The sequence below is a fragment of the Pangasianodon hypophthalmus genome, chromosome 27 (genome assembly GCF_027358585.1).
Source record: "Pangasianodon hypophthalmus isolate fPanHyp1 chromosome 27, fPanHyp1.pri, whole genome shotgun sequence".
In the NCBI taxonomy this organism is placed as follows: domain Eukaryota; kingdom Metazoa; phylum Chordata; class Actinopteri; order Siluriformes; family Pangasiidae; genus Pangasianodon; species Pangasianodon hypophthalmus.
In genome coordinates this window covers 4933694-4948448 of record NC_069736.1, presented here as the reverse complement: position 1 = coordinate 4948448, position 14755 = coordinate 4933694, and the positions used below count along the sequence as shown (strand labels likewise).

Sequence of the window (14755 nt, the reverse complement as noted above, 5' to 3'; positions counted from 1 at the left end):
GCTACCCAGCGAAAAGCTTTATCTCTTGTTAGAGTTGAGGTGGATGTGGAGCCTATCTCAGGAATACTGGGTGTGAGGCAGGAATACACCCTAGATGAGACATCAGTCCATTACAGGGCACCATGAACACACACATTCACACACGGAAGCAATTTAGTATAGCTAATATACCTACTAGCATGTTTTTAGGAGGTTGGAGGAAAATGGAGAACCCGTAGGAAACACATGAAGAAAACATGTGCATCTCCTCATAGACAGTAGCCTGGGCTTGGGATCAAACTGGGGACCTTGGCGCTATGAGGCAGGAACACTCCCCGCTGTAGTGCAGTGCCACTCTTCTGCTAATTCAGTCCAGATTTATGATTTGCACACCATGTCACAGTGGACATATTGGGATTTCTTAATGTCAAACCAAACAGAATCATAATAAAGCATGCAATCTTTACTGGGTGCCAATATTGACAGCAGAGAACAAGAAAGTGTCTCAAGTAGGAGCATCACATATTGACATTTCCCAGCTGGAAAAAAGTTTCCTGCTCTGACTAATCCTGAATCATTTTGCTGGTGGAAGTATGAGCATTTGGTAGAAACAACATACATCCATGGAGCTTCCTATTTGGTGTGAAGGTGCAGGCCAGTGGTGGCAGTGTGATGGTGCGGGGGATGTTCTCCTGGTGCACAGTGAAGAACATCTGGCACAGAGTATCTGAAGCATCATAACTGACCAAGTTCATACCTTCATCTACAGGCTACAGGTTATTGACACACAGATGAGCACTTCTACTTCTTATGTCCCACCTTACTTTGCTCTTGATCAGCTCCATCTTCATCTGTGACATCACTTCCTCTTTGTGGTTTTGATCACATGGTGTCACTACTTAATCCAGAAAATTAAGTACTTTTTTGAGTGTCCTTAAAAGATATGTTGTTAAAGGTTATTAAAGGTTGTTATTTTGTCCATGGAAAAACATACAAACACACAAAAAATGTATTTTGTTGAATGTATATTTCACTGTTTTTCATCCACTTGCAACCACCACAATATATACACTTAGCAACTTTGAAGAAGGCACATTAAACCAGCACTGTGTTTTTAAAACAAAATCAGTTTCTTTCTATATTCAGAACCAAAAATTTCTAGATGACCTGCATTCATGAAATTTTACATATTCATTCCTCTCCCTAATTAGAAGGATATTACAAATAATTTTCCTAATATGCTCATTATTGTTGGATTTATATTAGATTTTATACAGAAAAAAATTAATAACAAATTGAAAATGGTATTTTCTTGATTAAACAATAAAGAAAAGAGAGAAAAGTCTTTCTCTCGAGAGGGTCTTCACAGTAAAATAAACATTTTAATTCTTAAACAATACCAAAAGACTAGATTACTGGTTTTAATTAAGTATACAAATGTACACATATTTATTTAGACAAAGCCTCACTGGCATAAATAAATGTGCATTCATTTATACAAGTTCCATTACAAAAAATACTTGTACGAACACCAATCAACTGGCAAAGACTTGTGATATCAATTATTTTAAAAATCATATATAGGATTTTTTTATATATAACATTCATCAAGTTATAAGAACGTCATTTGAATATTTCCACAAAAATCAGACATCCATTAACGTTATAGGGACGTTCCTTCTGGTCTCGGCACATTACTCGAATCTGTCTTATAATACTCAGACAGTGCATTAAGTAGCTATTTAACAGACTGAGAACAGCTTGAGGAAATCATATTCCCTGTGCATTTTCTGTGATTTTTTTACTTCATTATTCATGCAGAACACGTAAAATGCTGCATTAGCAAAATCCAAAATCAACCTCAACCTATTTAAAAAATGCAAAAGGAACATTTAATCTGCATTTGTGCACACTTACTGCTGAGAACTCTATGCTCTCCCCTAGGTGCAGTTAGAATAGATATTTGGACTGTTTGTGCTGTGTTGAGAAACTTGTTTGTCTTGAATCTTGTGCATGTGTGTTTCGCCAGGCAATCCAGCATGTGCCTTTCTAAAGAAGTCTCCCATGAGTGCGTAATGAATGTGGTTAAATTCTCGTCATGCTCTCCAAGCAAGCTAGAGTTGCGTTCACCAGATGTACCAGATTGACTGAGTTTCTCTTGCCAACATGACGGAATTAGCCATTTATATTCATTTATATCACTATCTTGTCATGTAGCTATAAATAATAGTAGACTGAATAAACCCACTCTGTGCACACAAAATACACAAAAAAGAAAATAAATCTCATAAATCTACCATTTTTTTTTTTTTAACACCAAGTGTTTCAAGAAGAGATTCTGTACATGCTCCTACATGGGGTTTGTGTGTGTGTGTGTGTGTGTGTGTGTGTGTATTTTCAATGAGGGCTATTAACTATTACTATTTCATGAACTCTATAATAAACTATTTAATTAGTACCACATTGTAATAGAGTAAGAAGTTAATTCATCCATGTATACAACTGTTTTTTGGAACGACTCTCCAGTGTTAGTGCTTTGCAACTGTCTGAGGTAAAGCTTTAAGTTTTCCGCCATGGGAAAGTGTAAGGGTGGAGGATTTTGCACTTCGTTCTTTCACTGATGTTCCACAACATTAAACATAATAGATGAAATGGATTACACAGGTAAAAAAGTACAATGTGTAATTCTTTATTTTACAAAATACTCCGAGAACTGGCAAATTGCTATAGTATATGCAACAAAACATTTTGGGATGTGCTGTTATTGGAAAATAATCAACTTCTTGGTGATAACAGTAACTCCACTTTGCTTGAGGCCACATCACAAAACCCCATCGTTGATTATTTTCATACAACACAATGCTTTGTTGCGTATTATTAGAGTATGTCATAATTATTTAAGCACTAACTTTAAATATAAATGTACATTAATTTATTTATGTATTGTCAGAATGACCCGTAAATAACAGAGTCAGTTTTAAAGATGCATTGATTTACAAAATAGTGTCATTGAAGGAACTATAATAATGCTTAATAATAACTAAGAAGATTTAAAACCCATCCATCTTTGCACAAGACCTTTTCTCTCAGATCTCTCTCTCCGTTCTGCTTATCAGGAATGAAAAAAAAACAACACTGCAGGGTCTCAGGTGACCTTTAGCTAGCAGGAGACACATGAACCAGCCCTCCCTGAAGCCTCCCTGTCTCTCCTTCCTTCTCCTCTATTACTCAAAAATGGACAAGCTTCATACATTACACGTCTTAACAATAAGACTCGCCATCCTATTAACTACACACTGCTCCCTGAACCACACCGATTAGCATTTTAATCTATCTGATTTAAATTAACCCTGTGACTCGGTATCTTCTTTATTAATAGATGCATATAGGCCTATCATTAGAGTTTAACAACCGGTCCAACAACCAAATGTTTAATAAGATTTTTAATAAATATATCTGACCTAAAAAAAATGCAGGACAATATTTTGAGCAGCGCTGTGCCTTTATCTTTTGTCTCTTCTGAACATATTTGTTTTGCTCCAATCTTTTAAAGACATCCATCCAATCAGAATCATATCCACACTGCTACACATTTTAATTAATCTATTAATTGTTAAAGGGGAGTGTAACAGGAAGTACCTGTAGTGTAGTACTGAATCTCTCAGCCTCAATGTTTTGGCAGAACAACATCCAGCATGTATAATAATAATAAGGAATAAAACACAACGGAGTGGTGTGCAAAAAAAAAAAAAAGAAAATCTCAGCTTGTCATGTTACCGAGAAAGTGTAGAAAAACCTCGGGAAACTCCTCTGTCCTGATGACTTTCCCATGGTGGAAAACTGACTCTTATAAAGCTCTGACAGTGGAGACTCCTTCCATAAATGTCAAATAAACACCTCCTTACAGAAAACTTCAGCACATCCACAATGAATCATTTCTATTTGTTAAAAAAAGACATATTTTTTCGATCTTTTTAATATAAAATTTAGATTATATGACATGTCCAACATACAAGTCCCTGTGAATGAGGTGTTACTATAGAAGTTTCAGAGCTGCTGTTAATAGAATATTAATCAACAACTTCTGACCAATCAGATTTGAGATTTCATCAGCAGAGTGGTATAAGCAAAAACGACATATATACAAATATTGAGATGTGAAATTCATGGAGAAATTATTATTTTCAGATTTACAGATTATTATTTTCTTGTTCTTACAAAAAGTAACAGTTTAGCTGAACAAAACCAGGAACAAAACCAGGAAATCTTACTCTACTGTAAAGAAGAAAGTAGACATAAGTAGACATATTTGCAACCCAAGCTTGATGGTTGAATTTTTTTTTTTTAATTCTTGCCTGAAGTGTCTCATTTTTCTAGATGACCCAAGATTCAGCCTTGTTCTGACCTTTCAGGATAATTAGCTTTCTTCAGACCAATGCATAGAAATGCAGATTCATACATTCACTATAAACCTTATGCATATCATTATCGCCATTAGCTCTAAATATGCACCATCTCTAAAGTGTGCTACTCCAGGGGCGTGAAATAACATTTCCTCTACCCGTGTTTACTCTGAATCCTACATGTGGTTGCAGACATTTGGAGGGGGATCTGATTTTTTTGCACCCTCAATTAATTTTCCTCTCGCTTCCTGGTGAGAGGAGTCTGAGGCTCTGAGGTATTTTTTACTCCTCGTTCATCGCTTGCCTCCTCTTTTCTGTGGCCTGTGAGGTATGTATGGCTCCAAAAACCCAAATGTGGCTGTGCATGTTTAACTGTTTATTTGGTGCTGCTGAATATAGAGAAATGAGGTGTTACAGGAGTTCCTTTTTTTAGGCCTTTAACTTTGCCATTGACAGTCTTGAGTAAATATGAAATGATGGTTTTTAAAAGTGGAGTCCACGCACCTGGAGTTGGAAATCACATTCGAAATAATTTCTGTAAAAACGTATGGATTGTTATTGCACATGGAGCTCTTCTTCACAGCCTCTGAAATCAGAGAAGAATGTCTGCATTCATGTAGAACCAAAACAGAATCAATGAGTCAACAAGCAAAAAATATACACTTTTGTGACTTCAGTATAACAAACTAGTGACCCACATGATTAGCTCTGATGAAGGAAGGACTTGAAGTTCGGTTGCAACCTTAAAACCGTTTCACTAATGAAATCTGGACTGAATTTAATATTCTTCCTCCTGCCATCATAATAGCTAATTGCTGCAAAAGCTCAATTCTGTATGCACAGTAGAGACCTTTGTTAAGTTCTTTTAAAAAAATCATTAAACAGCCATTTTCCTTCCCTGACTCAGTAAACAAATTTTAATCCAAAATTGGCATTTGCTTTCTCCTATATGCATTGCAAAACCTGGCATCTTAGTAAGTAAAAATATCTTGAATATAGTCAGATTTATCTAGTATTTCCTCTTGTATGATTACAATTAACCAAATATAAGATTATTAAACTTATTTCTAGACATTTATGTACTCATTTCAAGCTTGAAATAGACTTTCTAGAAATAAATGCTTAAAATTAGCAAAATTATCTGCCAATAGAACAAGACTATTTCAAGCTTGAAATTAGTAAAAATGTAGAACTAAGTTTTAGTAACTTTATATTTGATTTGTTGTAATTTTGTAATAGGAAATAGTAGATAAATTTGACTATGCTCAAGATATTTTCACTTACTAAGATGTAATTTTTTTGCAGTGTGGGAGGGCAGTTCCTAAATGAGACTGACTTAACTCAAATTAATAAGTTTGCAGAGGTTTTCTGATGAACTTGCAAAGCATCGTTTGTACGTTTATGAGAACAAGCCTTGGTTAGGGTGAATAAGTGTATTAAACATAGTTGTACTGACTTTTTCATGGTTTTTTGCTCAACCAACACGACAAATCCAGTCATTTAAACTTTGTTCAAGTTGGGCTTTTTACAGTGTGCTAGTAAACTAGCTTGTCACAGATAAACCCAAGTATCATTTCAGTATCTGAGTCTGGAATTGTATCTTCAGGCTCTTAGCTATTTATTTAACAATAACAGCTGGTCATGATATTGAAATTCTAGTACCTGTCAGTAACTCAATTAGGAAACCATTATGGTTGAGCTTTTTAGCATGGGGTCTCATTGTAGTCATAAAATTAACACATACTGTACACACAGGAACACACACACTTACTGAAAGGCAGATAGGTAGAACCATTTGTGTTTCCTATTTTTGAAGTCAAGTGTTTCAATCAGTAATGTGATGTTCCAAGTAGCAGGCATGATAAACAGAAAAGCTGTGCTTGCTCTTAGCCAACAAAATTGCATTTGTGTAATTTGTACTTTGATTGCACAATGTGTCCTCTATTTCATACGTTTTTTTTTGTTTGTTTGTTTTTTTACAACCGCTGGCACAGCTATTCTTGGTTCAACAAAAATTAGTCCAAAATAAACCATTTCTTGAAAGCAAATAAGACAATATGGATAACAAAAATGGACAATATAGATTGCCAAAAATCTCACAACCAGCACAAATTACATTAATTAAATAACATTAATTTAACCATCAAATATTGTCGTTGTTACTAACAGTAAGCTAGCTAGCTTAGTGCACGGGATTCTGCGGCTAAGTTCCTCCAAGTATCACGTCATCTAGCTTTATCACTACATCACTTTATCACTATATCACTAACTGACCTCATGTTAAACCCTGAAACTAATCAGTTTTATATAGAACTACTGAGAACGTCTCTGTTTTAAATAAAAATTGTGACTTTTGCTTTGTGGTAACACCAGATCACCAGTCTATAAAAGTGCAATCAACCATTCAAAAAGAGTTTAAATACACTGCTCATATAAAAGACACTACTTTACATGCCATGGAATATCAAGAAGTGGAAGAGGACACACTTAAGTCATGTAGGTGCACTTTACCTTCTTAACAGCATAATCCAATTTGTGCTGGTTAATAAGTGCTATTCATCAGGGGGAGATGGGGGGCTTTCTGTATTTATCTAGCTGGACAGCTTGAACCAAGTGGCCTGCCTCTATGTGTTGTTTTAGCCAGCTTTTCTGCCGCAGCTCGAGCAGAGCCTCGGGTTATGTGAGAGCCACTGTCTCCTCTCCAGACGAGGCCGCTGAGCCCCCAAACCCAGGCCTTGTGTTTTTCTTGGCAGCCGGGGGCGTAGTCAGCTGGTCTGCATGTTTTGGAAAGTGGAGTCGACAGCGTTAAAGCATTTTTTTTTTCACCTAAGAGAAGAGAGGCAAGGGCTGTATGGGGCGGTTCACTGTAACACACAAACACCTTTAGCTGTAGCCATAGCTGGCACTTAACACGGAAAGAGGCCTTCCCTTTAATGAAAACATAAAAGGATCATCCAGTGCGTTCCTCTTCATACAGATTTGTGTTGTATGCCAAACGAAATATACAAAATATTTTAGATATATTTTTATATACTCTGATTTCTGGTATCCATACATTTCAAGCTGGTATGTCTAACACAGTGCTCAAACATGAGTAATGTTATCGGGTTTTGCTCATTTCCACCAGACCTAGAAGTAGAATTACTCTCTTTATCTCATTCTCATGCTTTCCATCCAAATGTCTTTCCAAAATCCTTCTCTCTGAAGACTTGCACTTGGGGTGTAACACAATGACACTGTGTGCATCTGTTTAGAGCTCCAAATATTTGTTTCCATATCTGTATCTGCATTTGGATTGAAATCCTGAAGTGGGCATGGCCTAGAGTGGAAGTTTTTATATATTTATTTTTAAATTAAATACTAACCATACTACTATGTCCCTGGAAAAACTGGAAAAAAGCAGATGCAGAAATATCAGCACTGTCATCACAGTCTGTGAATTCTAGCTCTGACAGTTCCTCAACCTCAGCTATATAACGTGTGTTGCACTCTTTCTTTAATTCAGTTCAATTCAATTTTGTCTGTACAGCGCTTTTAACAATGGACATTGTCACAAAGCAGATTTACAGAAATAAATACATTCAGATTAAATTAAACCAATTAAATTAAATGTAAATATGTGAATTTAACCCTAATGAGTAAGCCATAGGTGACGGTGGCAAGGAAAACCTCCCTGAGACGATATGAGGAAGAAACTTTGAGAGGACCCACACTCAGAAGGGAACCTCATTTGGGTGCTAATGGATAGTGCAATAATTGGATAGTGCAATAATTAATAAATCCCTTCTATAACTGTGTACTACATGGACAAATAGTGCAATTGTGCAACCAGTAAATTCATCACAGTTTTCACATGAAGTTCGGTTTGTTGAACCTATCCGCTGTCCACTGATGGAGTCCTGAGTACAAAGCTGCTCACGGCAACTGCAACCCCAAAGCCACCATAGGAATCACAGTCCCAAACCATCACAGTACACCTGCCCATATGAGATCCCCAAGCCATCTCCACAGCCCCCAAGTGGCACCATCCCCAGCAATCCCAAAGATCTTCAGGTTGTCCATGTGGGTCCACCCCCAGCAGCAGTGAGCGATCTCAACTGATGAGAACTCCAACCAGAAGTCTTTCTTTAATCCTGTTTGCACAATTAAACTTTTTGTTTGTTCCTGCCTGTGATATTTTCAAATTTAATTGGTCCTGTTTCCCAAAACACAATAATAACACTAATAGCCTAATTTACACCACACCAACCCTGACACTGCAGTTACTAAGGAATCATATCTGACAACTTGCTCTTGCTCACAAGAAAATAAAACGTCCTGCTTGCATGACTCTTTTGTTGCATCTCATGCGATCGCAGTCCCAGTGCATACCTCTAGTCTCAACCAGATGCTCTGTGAACCTTTCTGCCAAGCTTTCTAAAAAAAAAACAAAAAAAACAAATGGTGCACCTCCTGTTCGCATCTGTATATTATCAGAATAATAATGCATTAATTTCTTAGGGAACATACAATGCAGATTGGCACTAGCCAGTAAGAAATATGCAAAATTATCACACGTATTGTGAACAATGAGTATAGTCACCTAATATACTGTAGCTAATAAGTGATTTTTCAGCAATTGGTAATGCTAGATTTTGTTGTTGTTTCCAATCTAGCTAACGTTTATTTTGTTCATTTTCATAAGGCAAAAAAAAAATTGCCTTCTCTGTCATTTCCAAAACATATATCAACAACTCCACCATTATACTAGCTTCACTTCTTGCCCTTATATGGACAGATAAGCGATAGAAAATACAGTGCACTTGTAGAGTTTCTTGAATTGTCATTACAACTGGAATGTGTTGAACTTTTTAGTTCTTGATTGCAGAGCCCAGGACAGTCACAGAGAAATATTCTTTTTTTGCAGAGCATCCAATTTAATGATAGCTATCAGTATGAAAAGACATTTTAGTTGAAGTGTCCTTTTGGAAAATTGCTTTCTGCAGATTTAATGAGACCACTTCTTCCTCATTACTTAGCATACCTACCTACAATAAAAGTTTACATTATAAGAAATGCTACACTTTATATTGCATCTGATTATGATTACCTATTATTATCATCAAAGGTCTTTGATGTTCTCATTGATGAAGCATGAATCATGGTCTGATTGGTCTGATTGGTTCATCTGTAATCAGCATGTTTTTCACAGCTAATATTTTGTACAAAGAGATATAGACATGATCAGTTCTTTCTAAAAAAAAATCAATTGATTTATAATTTACCTAACTGGAATAGGAATGGGCGGATAATAAAGTCGCTTCCAGGAACATATAATATAATATGTTCAGCAGAAAAGCATGTTTTGCTTTCGTCTAGCCACACAGTCTAGGTGCAGGACAAAGCGAGCATGGTTCAGATTCCTTTACCGTCCCATTCCCGGTTTATGGTTGTAGAAACAGCTCCGTTATGAGCATATGGCTAACAGCTGTCCTCCACCTTCAAATGCTGGCTGCAGACACCTGCCCGACAGTCACGCACAAGCCACACACACATATCTAAACACAGTGGGCTGTTGTGACAACAGTAACTAAAGCAGGACTGGACACACAAGGAGGTCTTTACTTTAGCCAGTCCATATCTTCCAACCCAAGTGTATAAAACCTGTGAATAAATGGACTTGGATGGAATTGGAAACAGTGTTGAGTGATGTCACTAATGATAATGGTAAATATAAAATGAGGTAGAAAAATAAATAAGGCTTACAGTAGCTTGAAGTCACATTGTTGGCACTCGTGCTATATTTTACTGAAGAGGAACTGCAATAGTGATGTGATTGATTGTCAAGTCAATAAATTTTGTGGTAACGTTTCAGGGAAAATTCATGGTTTTATATTAAATGCTACAATGCATTACTTTTTACATCTTCCAGAACTGTTGAGCACTGTACAGACATGGTCACTCTTCATTCTCAGCCAAAACAGCAGTACTGGATTCTTTATATCCCTGAGTCACTAGTGATGTATTGCTACTTTAGTCCATTTGCAAATTGCTGCTCATCTCTGGTGAGCATTTCTATGATGTTTAACTTGATTTGAATATGGTGAATGAAAAGTCCTCCCCTTCACTTAGTAATGATGCCAATCCCGATTGGCTAAACACAGTGTGATGGAACTCGCACTCATTTGCATAAAGTTGAGCTTTTCGGAACCATTGCCCATTTTTCTCCACAATTTGGTCACCTAGCAATGCCCACTCACAAGCAAGTATCACATATCACATGACAGCTACAAACTGGGGAGGGCGAAGGCTAACATGGGCTTCTTGTGAGACACGTGAATCCAGCCAATGTCATCTGCATCACAGGGCAGCATAGCACACTCAGAGGAAAGTGCTGTCTGCCCTCTTCCACATACATGAACTCACAAATATCCGCAAATGGTTAGTGTTGCTGTGATTGTCAGGGGAGAGAGAGTATACCATCAAGATTCAAACTTGCAATCTCCCAACAATAGGGAGAACACTTTTCTGTTGTGCCAGTGGTAGAATCAGCACAAATGAGCCACATTTTGGCAAACTTGCAAGTGTGCATGTTACATCAATCAATATAGAGAGTTGCGCTATTGAAGAAAGCCAAGCTAGTCAACATGAGTTCCGAAGTTAACAGGTTAAAAGTGGTTAGTATTATCAATAATCCAAATTTCAATGAAGGTACACTGAAAAACAAATTCTGTTTGTTCAAAATATTTCAAGCCAAAAAAATTCAAATAGGGTTTCAAGTCTGAAAAGGACCCTCACTCTTTCTATAGGTTACCTAGTCTCACAAACCAGTACTGCATACTTTCACAGAAAAAAACTATTGGACTCATATAGCAAACTGCCAACCATGTGTTCTCGCCACTCTCTAGCAAAAATTTAAAGATGGGATGTCACAGATTCAGTGACTCTATCTTTCTCTGAAAAAGCTCGTTATGTTACGGTGTTCAAAAATGTGTTTTCTTGTTGGAAACTGGCATACAGAAGTGCCAGTATGGACAGCCATTCAGATTGCAGCCTTCAAGATTCTGAGGCTTCTGGCCAGAAAAGTGAAAAAAATGTATCAGATGCTCTGTGAGCTACGAGGCTATGGATCTATTACCAAAGAAGATCTGCAAATCTGTTCTCCCAATTTATCAAACAGCCACAGTATTGTGCAAAAGGCACATCAACCGTAAACACTAAACCAAATAATATTTGACATAATCACATGTGCATCAGTTTTCTTAGGTTGACTTTTGTGCAGTTTTATAATGAAATCAGTTGCTAAGTTTTCCCTGCATCTTGCAAAACCTGCCCCAGTTCTTCTGTAGACTTTGGCACTTGCTTCTGTTTCTGCAGGTAAAAGCCAGACAGCATTCATTATTGATGAGATTGGCCTGTGATTGGTTACTGATCGACAGGAAGGTCCAAGTCTGTAACTTCTCCTGCTATTAGACATGACGTAAAGCTGTTGCAACTCTGATTTAAAGTTTAAAGGAGTCGAATCCTCACACGGACAGATACTGACACAAAGACGTCATTTTTTCAGCACAGCACAATCTACTATAAAATAGCCAAACATGTTCTGTTTAAATACACTCTGTTATCTTGCATACATTTAGTTATAGTGGATATTGTGTAGATGCAGACTGTGATACAAGCTTTTTTAAACACAGAACACATTGTTTCTGGGTTTAGTAAGCTGCATTAGAAGCACAAAGATTTCATTTTCCTAGTTCTCTTCTTTAATATTTAATTTAGGTGAAGCTTTCATATGCCGTAAGGGTTCTGTCTTCTCGGGTTGGTTCCGCTTGCTCACAGATGTTTGTTGTCCTGATTAGTTTTTCCACTTGCAGTCAGGAGACAGCACAATCTCTCAAGTCTTTCTGTTTCCATTCTTTCCAATGTTTTGTTCCAAAAAGAGTGAACTTGAAAGGCAGAAATCAGATATCTCAAATACGGTGAAAAGAATTCACCTTGCTAGATAAAAATCTAGCAATTGATTACTATTTAAATTGCAAGCAAAATTGGATATATGGTGAAGTACTGGAAAGAAGCTTTCATGTTTGGGTAAATATAACTGGCATTTCTGTGGAAGAATTGGTGTGTGGTGTTCCTTGTTGGTGCCATAAACATTCATCACATTCATTCATTCATTCATTCATTTTCTTTTTCCTGTTTTAGTTTAAGATTGTTTATATTCAAGTTGCATCATTCAAGAGTGACTGTTAAAAGCATCAAATATGTATCACATCCTGTTTCAGTACCTTAAAAGGAAGTCCTGATGTAAACTATCCACTCGGTTCTTTTATCTTCTCCAAGAAACTATCATATGCAGTTAAAGTGGCTGTTATATAATCAGAAGAACAGCCCTCCTGTGCCTAGCAGTTTAGATTTTAGATCCAGTTATTCTTGGTAATACAGTGTTGTTTCTTAAATGCAGACTGGTTTTTGATTGCATAAGTTCAGCTGTGTTAAACATTCACTTACGCTTAAGGAAGCAGGATCTTGGAGTCTTAATTGGAGAGCAAAGCCGAGGTTGTTTAATGTGATGCTGTTTTACCAAGTTTGTGTTACAGGGTAATTTCATAGGTAGAATAATCAGTCTGCTAAGTTTTGATACCCTTTATCTCATTATGGACACCTCAGTGATCACAAGCAAAGTTCTTGTCATTTTCAGCAAAGAATGTATGCTTCCTTTTATCTGTAAATGGTTCAAGTCTGACCCTGAGTGCATCTGTCTGGCTTGTAGAGAGAAAAGCTTAGCTTTTCAGCAGACTATTTGTGTTAAAAAAAAATGTAGAACTCAGTTTGTCAAATCCATGTCCTTGAAACCTAGAAGCTGTTACAATACCATTTTAGTTTCCATCCAGATGGCTCTATATTACATGTGGTAAATGTAATTTACCACGTGTACCACGTGTAATGTAAAACCGGCGTGACAGCTGTGAAATGCCCTAATGAATGGTCACGACAGAATCGGTTTTCCATTCAGTCTTCAATAACTTAAGATGGTTTTTACCCAGCCAGTCTATTTTAAAATGGCAGATAACCTTTTTTTTAGAATCATTTGGAGGAGCAACAAGTCCATAATCCCCATATTGTTTGTCTAAGACCAGGGATTTTTGAATTACATCTCTACTTATAATGCTACCCTACTGTTTTCCAATGGAGCGTCTGTGACGTTGCAGGTAATCTTAATTAATGTGCCACCAAACAAACCACTTCAACACTGTTTGTGGTCTCATCAGCCCTTTATAGAAAGATTTTGTTCATTATCCTTAAAGATGACAAAAGGCAAGGCATGAATCACTGATAACGTGGCACCTTCAGATATATAAATACTCAAGGAAGCTCTCGTAGTCAGAACAATTTGTTGGAGAATCAACAGAAAGTAGCAGAACGACCACAGCTAAAGCCAAGAGCAACTGCAGAATGAAGCTGACCGTCTTCTCCTTACTCTTCGCCATCGCCTTCTTGTCTGACAGCAGCATAAAATCAGAGGCACTTCCACTGGATAACATCGAAGACATAGACCTCATCCAGGACTCTACTGGAGAAGGACTGGCTGAAAACACAGTGGGCTCCGGACCAGGCATTTCTAAGATCATCAGGGTGGCAGACATCGACCTGCTGAGAATGCTGAAAGCTCTGGAAAGGAACATGCCTGAGAGGATCCTGAGTCCTGATCGCAGAGATGGAAGCCCAGACCTCGGCCCCAGCATCTCCATCATCAGGAGGGACACCAAGAGGTGCATGGTGGGAAGGGTGTACCGACCATGCTGGGAAGTCTAGTTCCTGTGGAGGAGTCCAGTGATGACGGCGAGGAAATCCAGATCGCACCTTCTGATCCTGTGCAGTACATACTATTTATCTGTATCATAAGATCCGCAATTAAATTAGAAAAATACTATTTTGTCTTGCGTCTTTCATGTTTTTTTAATTAACTGTCATTCCTGCTTTAGAGTCTAATTGACTGCATTTGTGTAGCTAAAATCTGTGAGAAGAAGATAAACATTCTGGTTTACATAGTCACTAATTTCAACAATTATATCTATGAGTAGATGACACATCTACCTCCTCTTACTGTACAACTAGTTCAAACTAGTTCAACTGCTGTTGGCTTCCTATGCTCATGCTTCCAAGTATGGAAAAAAATATGACTATAATAGGGAAAAAAAAGAGGTCGCCACCACTATTTTTCATATCACATTTTTTGTCTGTATATAGTACTTTTAATATCATAGAACGTCCTCAGAGCAAGTTAGGTCTTGTTATCACTTAAGTTATATCAGCTATAAACATGAACATCTTATCACTTATGATATAACAGCTATTAAACATCGTTCCTTCATTTTTTCCTGAAGTGAATAAGA

General features: G+C 37.2%; 1 protein-coding gene across 1 annotated transcript; it reads left to right on the top strand.

Annotated features, from left to right (window-relative positions):
• The first annotated feature begins 13743 nt into the window (after window positions 1-13743).
• Window positions 13744-14292, top strand: pmchl (pro-melanin-concentrating hormone, like). Its single transcript, XM_026922451.3, has one exon. The coding sequence runs from the start codon at window positions 13815-13817 to the stop codon at window positions 14172-14174; it is 360 nt and encodes a 119-aa protein (XP_026778252.3). The 5' UTR covers window positions 13744-13814; the 3' UTR covers window positions 14175-14292.
• Window positions 14293-14755: the final 463 nt, after the last annotated feature.

What these genes read in the sequence shown, in the direction of transcription:
- pmchl (XM_026922451.3), top strand. Translation starts at nt 13,815, where the DNA reads ATGAAGCTGACCGTCTTCTCCTTACTCTTCGCCATCGCCTTCTTGTCT.